We start from the raw sequence: 18,371 nt of genomic DNA, 5'->3' as shown, positions 1-18,371 counted from the left end.
GGTAATATGCCATAATACCCCATTTCAAATATCACCACTCTAATATATTTAACTTTTCTGAAATCAAGATGCGTCTTCCTAAGAATATACTTATATTAAATTTTTATCTTTTCTTCCTTTACCTTGAAGAGTTATTATTAAGTTAGTGGTGTGATTTCAATCAATTGTGTCTCAGAATCAAAGTTCAAGGCCATGTTTAAATTTGAGGTGTGCTTCTCGACACTGTATACTTCATGCTGTCTGCTTAGGGTTCAGAGCCCTAGATATCCACTGCTGTCATTTCCTATACTCCTACCGGTCAATATATCCCACAGACCCCATGAATTTGCCTTTTTGCTTTGCCCACATCCTCATGATACCGTTGGCCACTATAGGCTCTATATTTTTAGTTCTCAAGATTCCAACTAATCTGTTACAGTAGCCTAGCTCACATTCCCTCTCTACCCAGGTTTATATTGTGCACATTTTAACTGGAACCTGTATTCTAACATACTACTTATTCTAATGGCAATAACTTAACCAGATAGGAAAGTATAGAAGTTCCTCACAGGCCGGTGGGTTCTATAAGCCTTCTATTGCCTTTCAAATTTCACTGCATAGGTTCTGACCTTTGACTTTTATCTGGTTTCAATTTTTTAAAAGTATGATTTATAATAAAGAATTTTTTCTCTTTTTTTACAGCTAATTTTTGTGAAAAGAGTACCTATATGGGTTTTACTTTTGCCAGAATCCCAGTGGGCAGATATGGAGCATCCTTGCAAACATGTGGCAAGGGTACTCCAAATGGTATGTGTTTTCCCAAACATTTACTCTATTTACGCAGAAGAATTACTATGCTGCGTCATGCCTCTCATACCTCCAACTCGTGTTAGGTCCCTGAAGGGCATCAGGAAAGGTTTTGTGGAAGGACTTGACTCCCTTTCATGATGCTAATGTTCAAAACTTAAGGTAGTATCTCACAAAATCTTAAATTTCCCAAAAGTTTAATATGAATCCGTTGTTTGTGAATTCCTCTGAATCTTTCCTCAGTTGGTTTATTTTTCCAGCTTTTGCTTTCTCCTGGAGTTTAATTAAATTGACATTTGCTCCTTTAGTTATATAATTTAAAAAAATTTCTAATCAGTCAAAATTATGGACTAATATCATATCTATTTTCAGATTTCATTTTTCCAGGTAGAGATGCATGGTTAAGTCTGTTCATAGTTGGTAGTCCTTCACCTTCTTGGTCATTTTAGTTGTCCATGTTGGAACATTCTCTAACTTCATTCTACTTTTCTTGACATGACTACATTACTTGTATACAGGCATTCAGAGAGTGAAAGAGTAAATAGTATTTTCTGTTTCTAATATGGTCCCTGATAATATCCAAGATTTTAATGATTCATTTCAGTGCCACATTGGGTAATATCTTCTGAGTGTAGGCTTTAGAAATTCCTAGATTCTATCCTGATAACAAGAGCCTATTATGCCGTTTAATTTTCCCTAATGTTTTACCTGTCCCTTGTTTGCCTTGACTTGCATCTGAGCAATCCTACTTCTCACATCATCCTGCAGTTAATTCGGTACTTCCTATGGGACTAGATATCTCAGGAATACAGCCAATTGTAAATCAATGACAAAAATGTTTGATAAAACTACTGCTGGCAATGGCCCTGAAGGGAATGTGACATTTTACTTAGATATTTATTTTTGTATGGGTCAGGGGAACTCTGAAACACTAAATAAATTAAATGAATTGCTCTTTTTAAATTGCTTTTTATCTTATTATTATGAGAAATTATGCAGATCTGTATTTGATTTGTGGAATTCAAATTGCTTCCGCCCATATACATCATTGTATTAGTCCATTCTTGCATTGCTATAAAGAAATACCTGAAATGCCATATCAGTCATGCTTACTCAAGTATTCATGATCCTGCTCTCTCCATAAGTCCTCCTGAATTTTTTACTCGGAGCGTAAAAGGGGCTTCTGCCATGTTGACACTTACTATACATTACTATATATACCATACTTTACTATATGGTATGCTATTGATACCTATTGTCTTGATTTTACATGTTTTGTGTGTCCTAAATATTTCATAATGGCTTATAAAACAGATACAACTTACAAAACATAACTGTGCTACTGAATTAGGAAGAGCAAAGGTGTCAGTCACATACCCTAAGAGTCATCACACTTGTTTAATATACATTAATTCTTTGGGACAAGAGACTCAACATTTTTTATTTGGTTATTAATTTTTCTTTTCTGAGCACCTATTAGGAAAACATGTTTATAATATTTACTGTCAAATTTCAGATTGAACCTATAATTTTACAGATTTAGGTTCTGTTGGCAATTTTGTTTTTAGTTTTATATTAATAATTACTTCTAATTACTCAATATTATATACCAAATGATCAAAATACTTTTCAATGATTTTTGAGTGGGGATATTTACACTTTTAGGTAACATTGAGGAAGAGATGCATCTGACATGTGTCCACTTAAAAGTTATTTATAGCCCATAAATACGTTAGAAATTTTCATTATGTCATGGTGTAGAGGTGAAGCCATCATATAAATTAAGAGTGACTCCAACTTTGTGCTTTACATGTTATTGAAGCAATCTCTAATTTCAGTGTTTCTAGTTGTTGTCCCAAGAAGGAGCTGCCCAAAGCTGGTTCTGAGGAAAAGTTTACCTTTTGGTCAGCTGTCCCTCTAATTATTTTCTATAGCAACTACTTAAGTATTAACTACAGAAAGGCAGTGAGGTAGGGAGGCTTACGTGATAATCCTAGGAAACAAACCAATGACCCAGTAAACATTTATTGAGAGGCAACCAAACATCTAATAAATACAATAGAATATAGCAGAACTCTTTGCCTTTCAGCTGTTATCCAGATTTGCATAAAGCAGTCAAGATCAACATATAATTCAATATCTATTAGGAATTTTTCCTATTGTTTCTAGTCTCTCAGCCTAGTATTCTGTCATCATATCCACTTGAAAGCCATTATGTGCCTTATTGTTGAAAGGTAAATCTTCCTTGAAGACATCAAAGGAAGGAAATAGTCAACTGGTCTTTTGAAGTCCAGATTCAAAAATCCAGACAATAAGTGGTATCTGCCTAAAAATAATATGCAATAATTTTTAATAAATAACTTGTAATAAAAATTAGTTATTGCCTAAAAATAATACGCAATAATTTTAATAAATAATTATTTTTAATAAAAAATTTCTTTTTATTAAAGCAGGCAATCCAATGGCAGTCCGGCTGTGCAATCTCTCTCCATATGGAGAGATAGAATTACAAAATGTGACAATAGGAAATTGCAATGAAAATCTGGAAACCCTGGAGGAGCAGGTATGCCATATGACTCACTGACGGGCAACTGGAAGAAGTTCTGATTCCGTGCAGTTTCTATTCTTCAGATACCTGATGGTCAAATCAATGCTTTTAAAACTCTCAAATTAGAAATAACAAAAACTAGTGACTAAAGCCACTCTTATTTATTTATTTATTTATTTTGAGACCTAGTTTTGCTTGTGTCACCCAGGCTGGAGTTCAATGGCACCGTCTCAGCTCACTGCAACCTCCGCCTCCCAGGTTGAATGAAGCAATCCTTCTGCGTCAGCCTCCGGAGCAAGCTGGGATTACACATGCCACCATGCCCGACTAATTTTTGTATTTTTAGTCGAGACAGGATTTCACTGTGTTGGCTAGGCTGGTCTCGAACTCCTGACTACAGGTGATCCGCTTGCCTCGGCCTCCCAAAGTGCTAGGATTACAGGCATAGTAAGCCACCGCACCCGGCTGCCGCTCTTATTTTTAAAAGTTGACATCTGTTTGTGAAAAAGGACAGTTGGTTCATCAAATTTCAGCAAACGATAATCAATAGCACATTGAAAACGGCTTCATCTTTGTAGATCAGTGAAGTTTTGACTGGATATAGATCCCTGACATTTGAGACCAAAGGAAAGCCTCTTGATGGTGTAATTGAACCAGAATGAAGAGAAAGAAACTATAATCAAAGACCCTTTGAAACAGGAAACTCCAAACCTGATGCGGGTCTCAGGGCAGTATCTATGAGCAGGTGAAACAGAAAGTACATCTAACTAGATGTTTTTTTCATGCAGATTAAATTATTTTGACTGAAGTTGTACCCAAATGCACATGCATGGAAGAGCTAACACTAGGGGACAAGCAAGGGGAGGAAGAGGAAACCAACCTTTATGTACAGCCTTTCATGTGCCTGGCATGTTGCATATGTTATCACATTTAATCCTTATAAAACTTCTGTGAGTTGAATGTTATTCCCATATTATAAATAATTATAGCCAATAACACTTACTAATTGTTGAGCACCTACTGCATGCCAAATATTGTGCCAAATATTTAATGTATTTATTAATCATATTTAATTTTTATAATACCATAGATAGGTATTAATGTATGCATTTTACAGATGAGGAAAATGTGGTTCTGAGAGGTGAAGCATTTTGTCTAGTGACCACAGACAGAAAGCGATAGAGCTGTTCTTTATTTAAAAGTTCACATTGTACTACCCTGGCTCCCTAATCACAGATGGGCAGGGTAGCATTTGGGTGGGGACAGGAGATGGAGAGTAGAGGTAGCTGCCGATCCCACAAGTTGTGCCAACCCACAGACTGAGGAAAGATGCTAAATTTGGAATCTGACAAACCAGAGTTTGGTTCTTAGCTCTGCCACGTCTAAGCTGTGAGAAACTTGGTTGAGCTCCCTAACTTCTCTTGAAGGTGCACAACTCACAAAGTTGTTTTGCTTATTACATGTGATAACACCTGTAAACATCTAACAGAGTGCCTAGCACATAGCAGGATCTAGCAATTGAATTGGAGTTATTTGTTTCTGTCTACTGATTGGATATTGTTTCTGACACCCAAGTGTGAATAACTTGTAATATTGGTATAATTTGTGAAATGATGCTGCCATCTAGTGAAAACCAAGAGACACAAACGCACACACACACACGCGTGTGTGTGCACGGACAACCAGCTTCACCGATGACAATATGGATTGGCATGTTTTAGCCCCACAACACAGAGTCCTGGGGCTAACTGGCACCTAGAGAGGTTATCTTGGCCAGTGACTCCCAAACTACTGGTGCTGAAAAGCCAGTTTAAAAAATTTTGAACCCATCGCACAACAATAATTTTGTGAAATACAATAAAAATAAATTACTGGAAAAATGAAACGAAAAATACGCATAAAACGTACACCAAAATTTTAGAACTATTAGATTCAACAGCAAAAAATTGCTACATACATTTCTGACCAATTACTTTCAGTTTCTGTGCTTATCTCTCTATGACCTTCGTAACACACAGTGAACCAGTACTGGCCCATGGATACACTCTAGTAGCTCCAATCTAGCTAAGGCAGCCCCTTATAGTTAATCAATCCTGTCAAACAGGAAAGGCTGGGAAAACCACTGGCCTGCATGTACTTTGTCCTTTACACAAGGAAAGATGCAAACGTGGAAAACTGAGTGAACATGATGTTCAGGAGATTGAGGCTCAGCTAAATTCCAACTTATTTACCTGTAGTTGCTTACAAAGTATTTGGACATAATTGCGTAAAGCTAGGGGTTTTTTTCTGTTTTTTTTAAACAGGTAAAGGATGTCACAGCACCACTTAATAACATTTCTTCTGAAGTCCAGATTTTAACATCTGATGCCAATAAATTAACTGCTGAGAACATCAGTAGTGCTACGCGAGTGGTTGGACAGATCTTCAACACTTCCAGAAATGCTTCACCTGAGGTAAAACTCACAAAGCTTTTTTTTTTTTTTTTTTTTTTTAGAGGGGGTGTTGGGAAAGAAAGAGAGATGTCCTGAACTCCACTCCTTATTCCACAATATGGATTTGAGCATGGTTTAGGTTGCTTAAAGGTATTTTGCATAGCACTCCTGAGAGGTGCTCAAAGATACATATAAAAAAAGGGCCTCTTGTCCAAATATTTTCTTTTAGGATATTCATAATGATCATTATCGTGTTGTCTTTTTTTTTGAGACAGAGTCTCATTCTGTCACCCAGACTGGAGTGCAGTGGCACAATCTCAGGTCACTGCAACCTCTGCTTCCCAGGTTCAAGGGTTCAAGTGATTCTCAGGTCTCAGCCTCTCAAGCAGCTGGGGCTACAGGCACACACCACCACACCTGGCTATCATGTTAAGTCTTTTAGGAAGTCCTGGAATGCATAAGTCTACTTCACCTTATGAATATGTTTACCAACTACATTTGACCTTACCATCCCTAGTGCGTTCCAAGTAAATAATGTTTCAAGAACTTACTTTGGAACATGTGATTTTAAACTGAGATGCATTTCTATTAAGAATATTTACATTTTAGTCTTGGCTTTCTGAAAACTTTAAGCCTAGTTTACATTCCTGATATTTTAACCTGCTAAACCCTGGTACTTGGAAACAAGTATACTCAACATTTACTAATTGGTATAGCTGGATAGTGGTCAAACAGGGCTACAAACCACCAGTATGGACTCAACCTGTGAACAACTTGAATATCCACATGCCCTGAAAATAGCTACTCCTTTCTTCCATTCCCTTGAAATGTTTTATTTCAGAAAAAAATATTTTTGAAATATTTTTCCTGCTGAAAAGTAAGTGGGATTCGAGTTAATAAAAATGGAATTGAGTGGCCGGGCGTGGTGGCTCAAGCCTGTAATCCCAGCACTTTGGGAGGCCGAGACGGGCGGATCACGAGGTCAGGAGACCGAGACCATCCTGGCTAACCCGGTAAAACCCCGTCTCTACTAAAAAAAAAAAAATACAAAAAACTAGCCGGGCGTGGTGGCGGGCGCCTGTAGTCCCAGCTACTGGGGAGGCTGAGGCAGGAGAATGACGGGAACCCGGGAGGCGGAGCTTGCAGTGAGCAGAGATCGCACCACTGCACTCCAGCCTGGGCGACAGAGCGAGACTCCGTCTCAAAAAAAAAAAAAAAGGAATTGAAAGAGAAAATAATGACCTCCAAATGTAGAATTAATGGAAGGATTAACCAGCAGGCAGGAGGGCTTCAACACTACCAAAGAGGGAAGTTAAATAGTAATCAAACACCAAAAGATCATCTCTCTGACACACTCCTGAGTTCTTGATTGAAAGAAGACTACAAATTATTTTACTAAGTCTAATAGTTACTAAGTCTAATAGTTACACTAAGTCTAATAGGCATACTAAGTATAACTTAGTTATGCTAAGTATTATGAGCTGTAATTTTTAACAACCAGAATACTGTAGTCTTCTTATTTTGTTTCTGCTTTTGTATCCAAGTATTTGATTTTGTGTTCTTGGAGTTTGGTGGGGATTCCATGAAAGATTTTGCTATGAGGTCGAATTCAGAGACTTAAACCTCCTAATTCACGACCTTAATTTATATTTTCACTTTGCCCTATCTTGATTCTCTCGGTCATCTTATGTGGATAAAATAATAAACCTTTAATTTTGTAAAATGCTTGCCACTACATTATCATATCAGTGATGCCACTTGCTACTGTAATGATTCACAATGATAATGATGGTGATGATAACGTATGATATATGCTTCTCTGATGATCAGTATCTTCTCCTTGGCAGGCAAAGAAAATTGCCATAGTAACAGTGAGTCAACTCCTAGATGCCAGTGGAGATGCTTTTCAAGAAGCTGCTGCTACTGCTAATAATGATGCCCTTACAACGTAAGCACAAATTCAATTTGGAAAGAAAACTTGACTAAGTGCTGTTTACTTTCCTAGGCCAAAGTATTTCTCTCATGGATGCAGTAACTGATTCCTCTGGAATGTAGATAAGAGCTGTGACTTTCCACTTGACCTTCAGTTACTAGATGGAGTGGTATATGTTACCTCCTGCATCCAGGGGTGCTGGCCATGGCCTGGGAGATAGGGAGTAACTGGGCTGATTTAGATTACAACTTGTTTTCCTCACCTTAGTTTGGCATGACCAAGGGGCAACTTCCATGCACGGCAAGACCTCTTCCAACTTCTTTTGCAACATGTAGAGCTACAGAGAACAGCTCACTTTGCAGGACATACTGCCATCCCCCAAGCTGCACCTCACTTCTCTCTTTCCAAGGCCCTGGTGTGTTTTGATTATTTTCCTTAGCTTTCCCGATGATGTTTTCTTGACCCCTTTGTGGGACTTGTGAGAGGGGTGCCCCGTTGACTCAGCCCACTCCACTCAACCCCTTGTGGGAGGGAATGTGTAGATGAGCAAGTGTAGGAATCAGCCAGTCACTTCTCCACTGGCAGGAGCAAACTCTCTGCAGGCCCCATGGCAGCATCCAGGTGGGGTGCCTGCAACCCTAAGGCCCCAGAGGGCATGTTACAATGCTCTGTTAACTCCACCGTCCATGGACAGCATTGCATTATCAGCCCAGTGGGCCCTTTGCCTTGTCACATGGGGTGGCTGCTCTCTGCCAGTGAGGGCAAAGGGCCAGTGTAACAGACTTTTTGGGTACCTCCACTTGGGGGTCCCAAATTCTTGTCCAGTGCCCAAGAAGAATTAGGTCACATGGACAAATTGAAGGATGGTGAATGCAGAGAATTTTATTAAGTGATGAGGGCAGCTCTCAGTGGAGAGGGGAGCTGGAAAGCATGTGAGAAGGACAGGATGCTCTCCCCTGAAGTCAAGTCACCTCTCAGCCTCTCTCTTCTGAAGTCAGGTTGCCTCTCACTGTCTCTGAAGTCAAGTCACCTCTTCCTGACGTCCAGCCACTTCTCTTCTCTACCAGCTGAGTCTGGGGTCTTTATAGGCACAGGATGGGGGAGTAGGGCAGGCTGTAGTTTTGGAAAAGGCAATATTTGATTGGTAAAAATACATTATTCAGAAAGAACCAACCAGTGGGAGAGAGTGGGTAAACAGGGATTGAAGTTCTCACTTTGGGTTTCAGACCAGTTTTGGCTTGAAGTTTTCCCCCTGGGATCCACCCCTTTCTGCTTAGAGTTTCTCTGCCTCCTCCTTTTCTGACCAACACTACATTGAAAAAAAAAAAGAATTCCACCCGCTTTCTCTCCTTTCTCCTCCTCTTTTCTGGATTACTGTTGATTGAACATTTGTATTAAAACTCATATACTTTATTCATAGAGACCCCTTATTGGTATTCACTCTATTTTTACCTTATGTACAGTTGTCAAAACCCTTTTAAAACTTACATCAGCATGCATGCTTTTGTAGAAAAATAAGAAAATATGTAGCTTAGCAAAATTCAAAAAATGATCTTACCTTTATTACCCTGTTGGCATATATTCCAGGTTTTTTCCCTCTGTTTCTCTGTGTGTGTGTGTTTGTGTGTGTGTATGTATGTATATGTATATTACATACTACATTGGTTCATAACTTGCTTTTGTCACTTAATACCTTACAAACTTTTTTCTATAAACATCTTTTATATAAATATCTATATATCTACATCATAATTTTAGATTACTGCATTATATGAGCAAACTTTCATCGAACCAGTTATCTGCTCAGCAGCTAGACATTTACATTGCTGGGAGTCTTTTAATGTTCTAAGTAATTAGCATTCTGGTACATAATCTTTATTTACACGACCCATTATTTCCTCAGGAGAAATTCCTAGAAGTAGTTCTTAGTTTTCTGATGATTACGACCAGTACCTACTTAGTGTTGAATTTTCAAAGTAGAAAAAGCGTAAAGGCACAAAATAGAGCATTCAAAGACTATAATTCTGAGAGGTGGTGGTAGAGGTTGAGTGAAAAGTTTTACTAGCATACTTTGTGACTTCAGATTTCAATAGGAGTCTGGGCCCTTCTCATGGAGAATGTGGATGTCTCTCATTTTTCTTGACATATGAGAAGGAAGTGGCCATGGGGTCCAGAGTCTATGTTCAGTGAACAGAGAGGCCAAGAGCCAGAATGGGCTCCCTTCAGAGCTGAAAGCTTTGTGTTTGCAGAGTCTTGCTAGAGGGGAGGAATGAATGTTTTTGGTGAGAAAGCTGAGAAAAGAGAAGTTGTGGGATTTGAACATCACAGGTCACAAAGCAGATAGGAACATTTTCCTAAAAATAAACAATTTTACTGGCTTAATATGTAAAGGAAAATACAATTTTGTGTGATTTATATGCAATTTCCAAATAGTTTTAAAGGAGGTGGTTAGAGTATAAATAGAATTTTAAAGTATAGGATATATTGAACTATAAAATGGTGTAAGCATGCTCAATTCCTCCTTTTATCACTCTGAATTTCTAGTCCAATTATTTTCTAATAATATTCTATCAGTTTATCCTCTACCAGCGTGATCTTTTGCATAAGCTCTTGTGGACTCAGATCCTTCCTTCATTCACTTAGATAAGGCTTCCTCCTCTGCCTCTAGCCCCAAGGTCAGGTCACCAACCCTTTAGCTCTCTTTAGGAGAACACTCTTGATGAGCTGCCAACAGAGGTCATCTCTCCCCGAGAAGAAAATTAAGTGTTGTTCAGGACAACACTTGATTTCCAAACTCTATCTTCTGAACCTAGGCCAGATGCTGGGTTCCCTGACAGACATCAGGCCTTAGTCATCCATTTCACTTTGACTTCTTCCTTCTTTCATTCCAGTTTTCTCTTGGTGTCTCTCAGTAGCTCCCTTTCTATAGCATAGGGAGAAGTGGAGAGGATGAGACTAAAAGGGAGGAGAGTGACAGGGCAGAAAGACTCTACCCCAGCCTCAGCCATCTCAAGTTGTCAAAGAGAAGGTCTCTAGTGCCCATTCTCTTTTTCTAAATTGAGTAGAGGCAGAATGTCAATGTGGGCAGAGCTCTGGGGGTGTAGGGTTTCTGCTAGTGAGGGCATCATAGTACAATCAAGTTTAGGACTTCATCTCACAATTTTTTTCCTTTTTTTGAGATGGAGTCTTGCTCTGTCACCCAGGCTGGAGTACAGTGGCACGATCTCAGCTCACCGCAACCTCTGCCTCCCAGGTTCAAGCGATTCTCCTGTCTCAGCCTCCCTAGTAGCTGGGATTACAGGCATGCGCCACCAAGCCCAGTTAATTTTGTAGTTTTAGTAGTTTAGTACAGACAGGGTTTCACCATGTTGATCAGGCTAATCTCGAACTCCTAGCTTCAAATGATCCACCCACCTTGGCCTCCCAGGCTGTTGGGGTTATAGGCATAAGCCACCGCGACTGGCTGACCTCACCATTGTAGACACTGGTTGCAAAGTCTGATCTGTAACCTTAGACCTTTGATCTCATATTGAAAGTCATAATTACCCTGGTTTATCTGACTTTGGGAATGCAAAATGCCTCCCTAGCACTGACCACCTGTACATTTACATTTCACTTTTCTTTTTGTATTTCTCTTCCGGCTAGCCTGGCACCCACTCAGATTATCTTGACCAAATAGAGATTTATTATAAATGGGAATATGGGGTCTCATGGAGGTCCAAGAACTGAATCATAATATAGTAGGCCTTGTCAACCCAAAACAATCAAAAAGGTCAGAATCTAGTTTAAAGAGAGTTCATTCAATTGCAAAGTTTAAGGACAACTACCTGGGAAGCACAAATTCCAGAAAATGAAAGTCAATGTTTTGAAGTATATAAGTTTGGGATCATTTATATAAACAAAGTTTAGGGAAGCTTAGCAGAGTTTTAATGTCTTTCTGTATAAGGCTTGATGCATGGTTATAGCGATCTGATTAACTGAGGTGGTCTTTTTCTTTTGGGAAAGGTGTATTTAACATTCCACACTGAAGATGTAACAATTACACTGAAGACCTAACAATCATGAGCCAACTGGTCTGAGTTAGGTACAGGACAAAAAAGGAGGCAATTGATCTGTAGCATAGATCAGTCATTAGAAAGGGGAAAGGTCTGGCCTCTCCGAGTCACTGACAGAACAAGAACAGTGAGGAAGAGAGTTAATCTATAATCTAATAAGCAGAAGTTGCAAACATGCTACACGTGATTCAGTCTCCAGGGCTTAACTTCCTTTTTGACGTAATAAATTGAGAGGGTCTTGAAATTTTATTTTCTTTTATTGCCGTATGGACCCTGGAGCAGGAAGATGACTGAGGATCCAAGGCAGCTTTGGAGGACTTAGTAGAGAAGTTTACAGGTCTTTTTGTTATTTTGAACAGGAAGAATTAGCCTCTTATTTTTAATTTGTGTTTTTTTTCTTACGATACAACGACCACTCTGGCTCCCTCTAAATTATGACTTTCCTGATATAACTACAGCACTAATCAAAAACATCTTGTGTCCGAGAATTTGATGACTTATTTTTGTCAGTTGTGCCAGGTGGATGACCACTTTCTGGATTGGCTTCTCCGGGGCAGGTGCCCATTTGTAATCTTATCAGTTATGATAAGAGGAGGAAAGAATTACAAGAAACAAAAAAAATGACCTTAGAAGTAGCCGTGGTTAGAGCAACCCTGTAAAAGTGGGAACATGAAAAACACCTCCTGTATATCTACCACGTCTTCCTTTTAGCTTGCAAATGCCTGAGGGAGCAGCTGCTGGAACTCCCAATGTTCCACAGAGTGCTGACCTCTAAGTAGATACTCAACAGATACTGTTGGGGAGAATGATATTCTTAGCAGGTTGGAATTTTGTTAGGTATTCCTCCCATTGAAAGCAGCTCTGGGGTATGTGTGAATTGCTGAAAATGGTTTTATAAAAGGAAAACATTTCAATCAGAGGATCTAACCTGAATGTTTCCATACGAATGATGATTACATTCTCTTTATCAAGCAATCCTCAATTATTGTAAACTTTCTCTTTATCTCATTTGGAGGTAGAGAAAAGATATTTTAGTGTCAGAAATAAAGATTTGGCATATAGAACAACTACATTTTGATGAAATCGTTTCATTTCTGGAAAAACTAGACTGATTATTTTACATACAGAGGTTTTGTTTGGTCAAGTACAGAAATAGTTCAAATATATGGGAAACAAGAAAAAGGAAAGGTCTTATGACTTTTCTTTGGAGAACGCCAAATCGACAGGTTACTGCTACTCCCTCCCACCTTCCATCTAATCTATCTTTGAACTTAGCCAAAGTAGAAAAGAACATTGTAAAAACCTTCAGGGTCTAGTTCAGAGCTGAGGCAACGAGCTCAGAGCTCTGCTCTCTGTTGGTTCCATCTAAACTGTCACCTCAGGAACGAACAACTTACAAAACATGCTTTGGATCCTAAGGGATTTGGGTGAGAGGAAGAAGATGAATAAATGGAAATGGATTCTCACCACTGGAGAAAAAATTAGAAGTGCATTCCTTGCCAGTGGTGGGTGGCAACACCATCCTTCTATGTGAGGAGCATCATAATAAAGACTATTTCTTTAGGGAATTCTATAATTCTTGAGTTCTACCTTTTTGCCATCTATACTCACAGGGTAGCCTTCAGTGAGGACGGTCCACCCGAACTGTCTTATTTAAGTACATGTAATGCAACACAACTCTAGAAAAGAAAACCAATTATTCTGAGGCAATTGTTAATGCTGTCATGACCACACGATTCTATGCTCATGTTTTTCTGTTGTAGTATAAGACAGAACACACACCTTTCATTTTATGACAAAATCTTGAGTATTAAGTTGTGTTTTATTATATGCAGGCTTATTGAGCAAATGGAGACTTATTCCTTGTCTTTGGGTAATGAATCAGTGGTGGAACCTAACATAGCAATACAGTCAGCAAATTTCTCTTCAAAAGATGCTGTGGGGCCTTTAAATGTTCGCTTCTCTGTACAGAAAGGTGAGCTGTTAATCTTATTTGCTTGTAACGGTAAAGAGCATCCTGCTACCGATGATGAATAATAATGCTCTACTCACGATAATGTAGACTTTTACAATTCTACTCTTTCCCTTCTCATATAGGAGCTAGCAGTTCTCTACTTTCTGGTTCAACATTTATACATACAAATGTGGATGGCCTTAACCCAGATGGACAGACTGAACTTCAGGTCTTGCTTAATATGACGAAAAGTAGGTCTCAAACTTTGTGACATTTTAAAAATTGGACTCGAATTCATGGAACTAATAACTTCTAATTTACTGAAGGAGAAATAATGTCTACTTAGTTTCATACTGAGTAATTTGCATTTGAGTATGTTTGAGCTCTGACATGTTATGGTAATCTCAACTCTACTATTCTAAGTCAAAAAGATAATTTCTTTGTTTTTTCTTTTTTCAAAAGCCTTTTGGAAGGTAGCAGAATTGAAATGTTCAGGCCATGTACACAAATATGTTTTCCTACAGAAATCTTGGCTAAGGTGGTTCTGTTTTACACTTACACATTTAAAACATGTTCAATCACAAGCTCTGACCATGTTTACTAGTGGCATGACACTGTCAGGCTCAGATGCACCCTGCACACCTGACCCTGGAGAAGTCCATGTAATTGGCACAGTCATTATGTAGTAGTATCAATTTTAGGTTATCTCCTCTCTATGGTGCCCACCGTGTGCTCACTATTATCCTGCATATAACCTTTCAGAAATTCTTACAAGTAACTTGAAGTGGTTGTATTTTTCAAAGTCGAAAAAAAAGATAAGTAAATCAAACACACACATTTACTTTTCATTTCTCCCCAAACAAAAAAACCCGATGCCAGAAAGTATATGTGTTAGATAGAATAAATGTATAATAGCAGTGAAAAAGAAGAGAGTATTATTCGTGAATCTGGCACTCTGGAATTTGCTCTCATTTGTTTTGGCCACATGCTTTGTGATGGTAAAGACTAAATCTAAGTCTTCTATGTTCTTGTGCCTTTTTTCTTTTAATTTAAAAATACTTCATGCATACAGAAAAGTACAGAAAGCAATGTGAGGAGTACCTATGTAACTACCAGCCAGGTAAATGAATGTCAATTTTTCCTATATTTGCTTCAGATCTCTTTAAAAAAGAGAGAGACGATATTACAGTTGCACCTGAAGCCCTCTACCTCATAAATCACTGCAGCCTCAACTTCCCAGGAGGAAGCAATCCTCCAGCCTCAGCCTCCCAAGTAGGTGGGACTATATAGGTACGCGCTGCTAATTAAAAAAAAAAAAATTAAATTTTTTTGTAGAGGCAGAATCTCGCTATGTTGCTCAGGCTGGTCTCAAACTCTTGGCTCAGGTGATCCTCCTGCCTCAACCTCTTAAAGTGTTGGGATTATAGCCATAAGCCACTGTGCCTAGTCTCATTCTTTTATTTTTAAATAAAGAAAACAAAAAAACCTTGCTCTACTTTTAGTAGAGCCAGCAACCCATCCCTTTGTCTCCAGGTGGAGGCTCCAACAACTCCCACAGAGGAGGACAATTTGGGGGCGGTCGGGGCCTTGCCTGTCTCCCTCTCAAATCAGATGACTGAATACTCTGGTCTCACACCACAACGTTTTCCTTTTATCACTTGTGAAAGACAACAGAGTTTAGGAAATTAATTCAGTTAAAATACATACTGTTGATGCTTCTGCTGTTTTAAATATGCCAACAGTTGTCTAAAGTGTCAGGAGGCAGTCCTGGTTCTTTGACTGCTGCCGCCAACAGGCTGGGTGCAAAACCCTCCACAGCAGCGATGGTCTTTCAGGATCTTTGATGAGCAGCTGATTCCTTTTTCCAATGTCCAGAAGATGTTTCACAGTAGCCTGCTAGCCTTGGGAGAAGCCCATGATTGTCATGACACAGCAGGGGACAATAGTTGAAGAGATGGTGAAGAGTGCCTGCCTCAAAAACTCCACAGAAAAAGTGACTTGAGCTCCTTGCTCCGTGACTTAACACCACTCGTCCCCTTTGAACAGGAGACCGACCTCATCTGGGCTCAGCCATCCTGGTGTCCCAGCTTTGCTATTTCCTGTCTCATATTTTGTCATTGTAGGAGGCAACATGGGCTGGGGCTGCCCACAGGTCATGTTCACTCTCTCCATCTCTCATGTATAAAGCAAGACGTTTACTTTATACATGAGATCCTTGCAATACCTTTTTGAGGTGGATTAGACAGAAATTCTCATTCCTATGTAGAAAGTAAGGAAACTGAAGCTCAGAAAGAAAAATTAATATGGTGGAATGGCCCACCATGGGTTATATGTATTACTTACATATTGCAATTAAGTAAAGTTTCAACCAGTAAACCATTTTTGCTGTACTTTGCTAAAATATTAAGCAGCCATGCACTTCTACAACAATGTGAGATATTGTTTTTTGTTTACCCTACAGTTCACTTATTGATCTTAATGTCTTTTTCTCCCTATAGGTAACAGCAAGGCATGTGGCTTTGTAGTTTATCAAAATGACAAGCTTTTCCAATCAAAAACGTTTACAGCTAAATCAAATTTTAGTCAAAAAATTATCTCAAGCAAAACTGATGAAAATGAGCAAGATCAGAGTGCTTCTGTTGACATGGTCTTTAGTCCAAGGGTGAGCTTTTCATTGCAGATACAAGAAAAAAAGTGTCCTCATGCTTTCTGTCTTTCTGATGGTGGCAGCTGAGACTGAGTAGAGTAATACAGGGGAAGAAGAGAATAGGAGCAAAGGGCGGGAGTTTCCATGAACAGAAATAATAAAAATTCAGACCAATCTTGAATACCAAAAGCAGGGATATTTTGAATAAAAGAAATCTACAGCAAAACTCTTCAAAAGATTCTTTGATGTATCCATTTAAATATTCCTCCCAATCATATCTTTTGTCAAACTAACTAAATGCAAAGTTAGCTAATTTAAATTTTATCTCCTTTTTTCCCTCTCCTTAATCATAATGAATGTGCTAATGCTTAGTATATATTTAATTCATTTCTCAGATGACTGTCTTACACTACTTGATTTTTTTAGCCCAATTAAGCATTTAGAAATAGTAATTGTAATTGTCTTGTCAATTCACAGTACAACCAAAGAGAATTTCAACTCTATTCCTATGCCTGCGTCTATTGGAATTTGTCAACAAGGGACTGGGACACGTATGGCTGTCAAAAACACAAGGGCACTGATGGATTCCTGCGCTGCCACTGCAACCATACTACTAATTTTGCTGTATTAATGGTAAGGATGTACATAGCAATCTCTTTCCGGATGACAATTTTCCTTACACACAATTCTAGTATGTGCTCCTTGGAGATAACTTTGGGATTTAATTTACATAGATTCTCAACTCAGATTAAATAGAAAAACAGGAAATAAAATGATAGGACTAAAGGCAGGGTGCGGTGGCTCACTCCTGTAACCCCATCACTTTGGGAGGCCGAAGCAGGCAGATCACGAGGTCAGGAGTTCGAGACCAGCCTGACCAACATGGTGAAACTCCATCTCTAGTAAAAATACAAAAATCAGCCAGCCGGGCGTGGTGGTGCACGCCTGTAATCCCAGCTACTGGGGAGGCTGAGGCAGGAGAATTGCTTGAACCTGGGAGACAGAGGTTGCAGGAGAATTGCTTGAACCTGGGATACAGAGGTTGCAGTGAGCCGAGATCGTACCATTGCACTCCAGCCTGGGCGACAGAGTGAGACTCCATCTCGAAAACAAAACAAAACAAACAAAAAAATAGGACTAAGGTAAAGGCAAGTAGAATAGAACTTTTTGCTATGTGGTTGTAGGATAGACAGGTCAGCACTATGTATTTGATCATGGGAAGGGAGCCCATGTGCGGAAGAAAAGCTGGTGGACTCCATTCAACTAAGTCACATGTTCTGAAGCGTAAACTTGTTACAGCCAGAGGTAAAGCTGTATAGCCGTGTGTCAGAGACAGGTTCAATATTTCCTTAGCTATATGTGGACAGTTTAAATCATTACCCAAAGCTTTTCCCATTGAAATTGCTCAAGTTACTAAGGTTTTGCTAGAAGATATAAAAGAAAAAACTCTTTAATTCCTTCAATTTGTACCCTAGTTTCTCCAGGTATTCTTTAATTCTTTTACTCTAAAGCTATACTGTGCAAGCAACTGATAATACTTAGCTCTGGTGTGCAGCTGTGCTTGCATCTCTCAAGGTTCTTGTGCTGAACTTTGTAAGAAGAGGGGCTTCTGTATGTTCTATTTCCAGAAATCTGTTATTCTGGTGAAACAAAAAAAATGTTAGTTTATATACTTGATGGAATGTTTTTTATACACAATGGAATGGGGAATTATAGAGAGTGTTCTTCTCCTTAGTAAGGGACTATTAATGTTATGAATCTCCCAAGGAGAAGCAGATGTTTTCATTTCCCAGTAGCTATAATATAGCCTGTGGAAGCCAGTGGAGACTGGTGGAACATACTTCTATAGCTTACATTATCAAAGCATAGAACCTTGCTTTTTGAGATAACTGTAGTTTTCTCATTTTAATTATAAAAACTCTCTTATTTTAATTCATTTGGATTATTTCTATTCTAACTTGTATTACAGAGAGGTCTGCTTTCTCAATCAGGAGATACAGGAGAAAAATTTAACTT

General features: G+C 38.8%; 1 protein-coding gene across 1 annotated transcript in view; it reads left to right on the top strand.

The window, feature by feature from the left end:
* Positions 1-18,371, top strand: part of LOC105477483 (adhesion G protein-coupled receptor G7) — a 79,935-nt gene that overhangs the window by 11,417 nt on the left and 50,147 nt on the right. The window contains exons 3-10 of the mRNA XM_011733999.2: positions 682-786; positions 3,237-3,349; positions 5,638-5,787; positions 7,614-7,714; positions 13,590-13,729; positions 13,852-13,959; positions 16,207-16,370; positions 16,833-16,988. Coding sequence (XP_011732301.2) covers positions 682-786; positions 3,237-3,349; positions 5,638-5,787; positions 7,614-7,714; positions 13,590-13,729; positions 13,852-13,959; positions 16,207-16,370; positions 16,833-16,988 — 1,037 coding nt within the window. The remainder of the gene's footprint in view (positions 1-681; positions 787-3,236; positions 3,350-5,637; positions 5,788-7,613; positions 7,715-13,589; positions 13,730-13,851; positions 13,960-16,206; positions 16,371-16,832; positions 16,989-18,371) is intronic.

The sequence above is a fragment of the Macaca nemestrina genome, chromosome 2 (genome assembly GCF_043159975.1).
Source record: "Macaca nemestrina isolate mMacNem1 chromosome 2, mMacNem.hap1, whole genome shotgun sequence".
In the NCBI taxonomy this organism is placed as follows: Eukaryota; Metazoa; Chordata; class Mammalia; order Primates; family Cercopithecidae; genus Macaca; species Macaca nemestrina.
The sequence above is the reverse complement of the archived record's forward strand: the minus strand, read 5'-3'. Positions and strand labels throughout refer to the sequence as shown.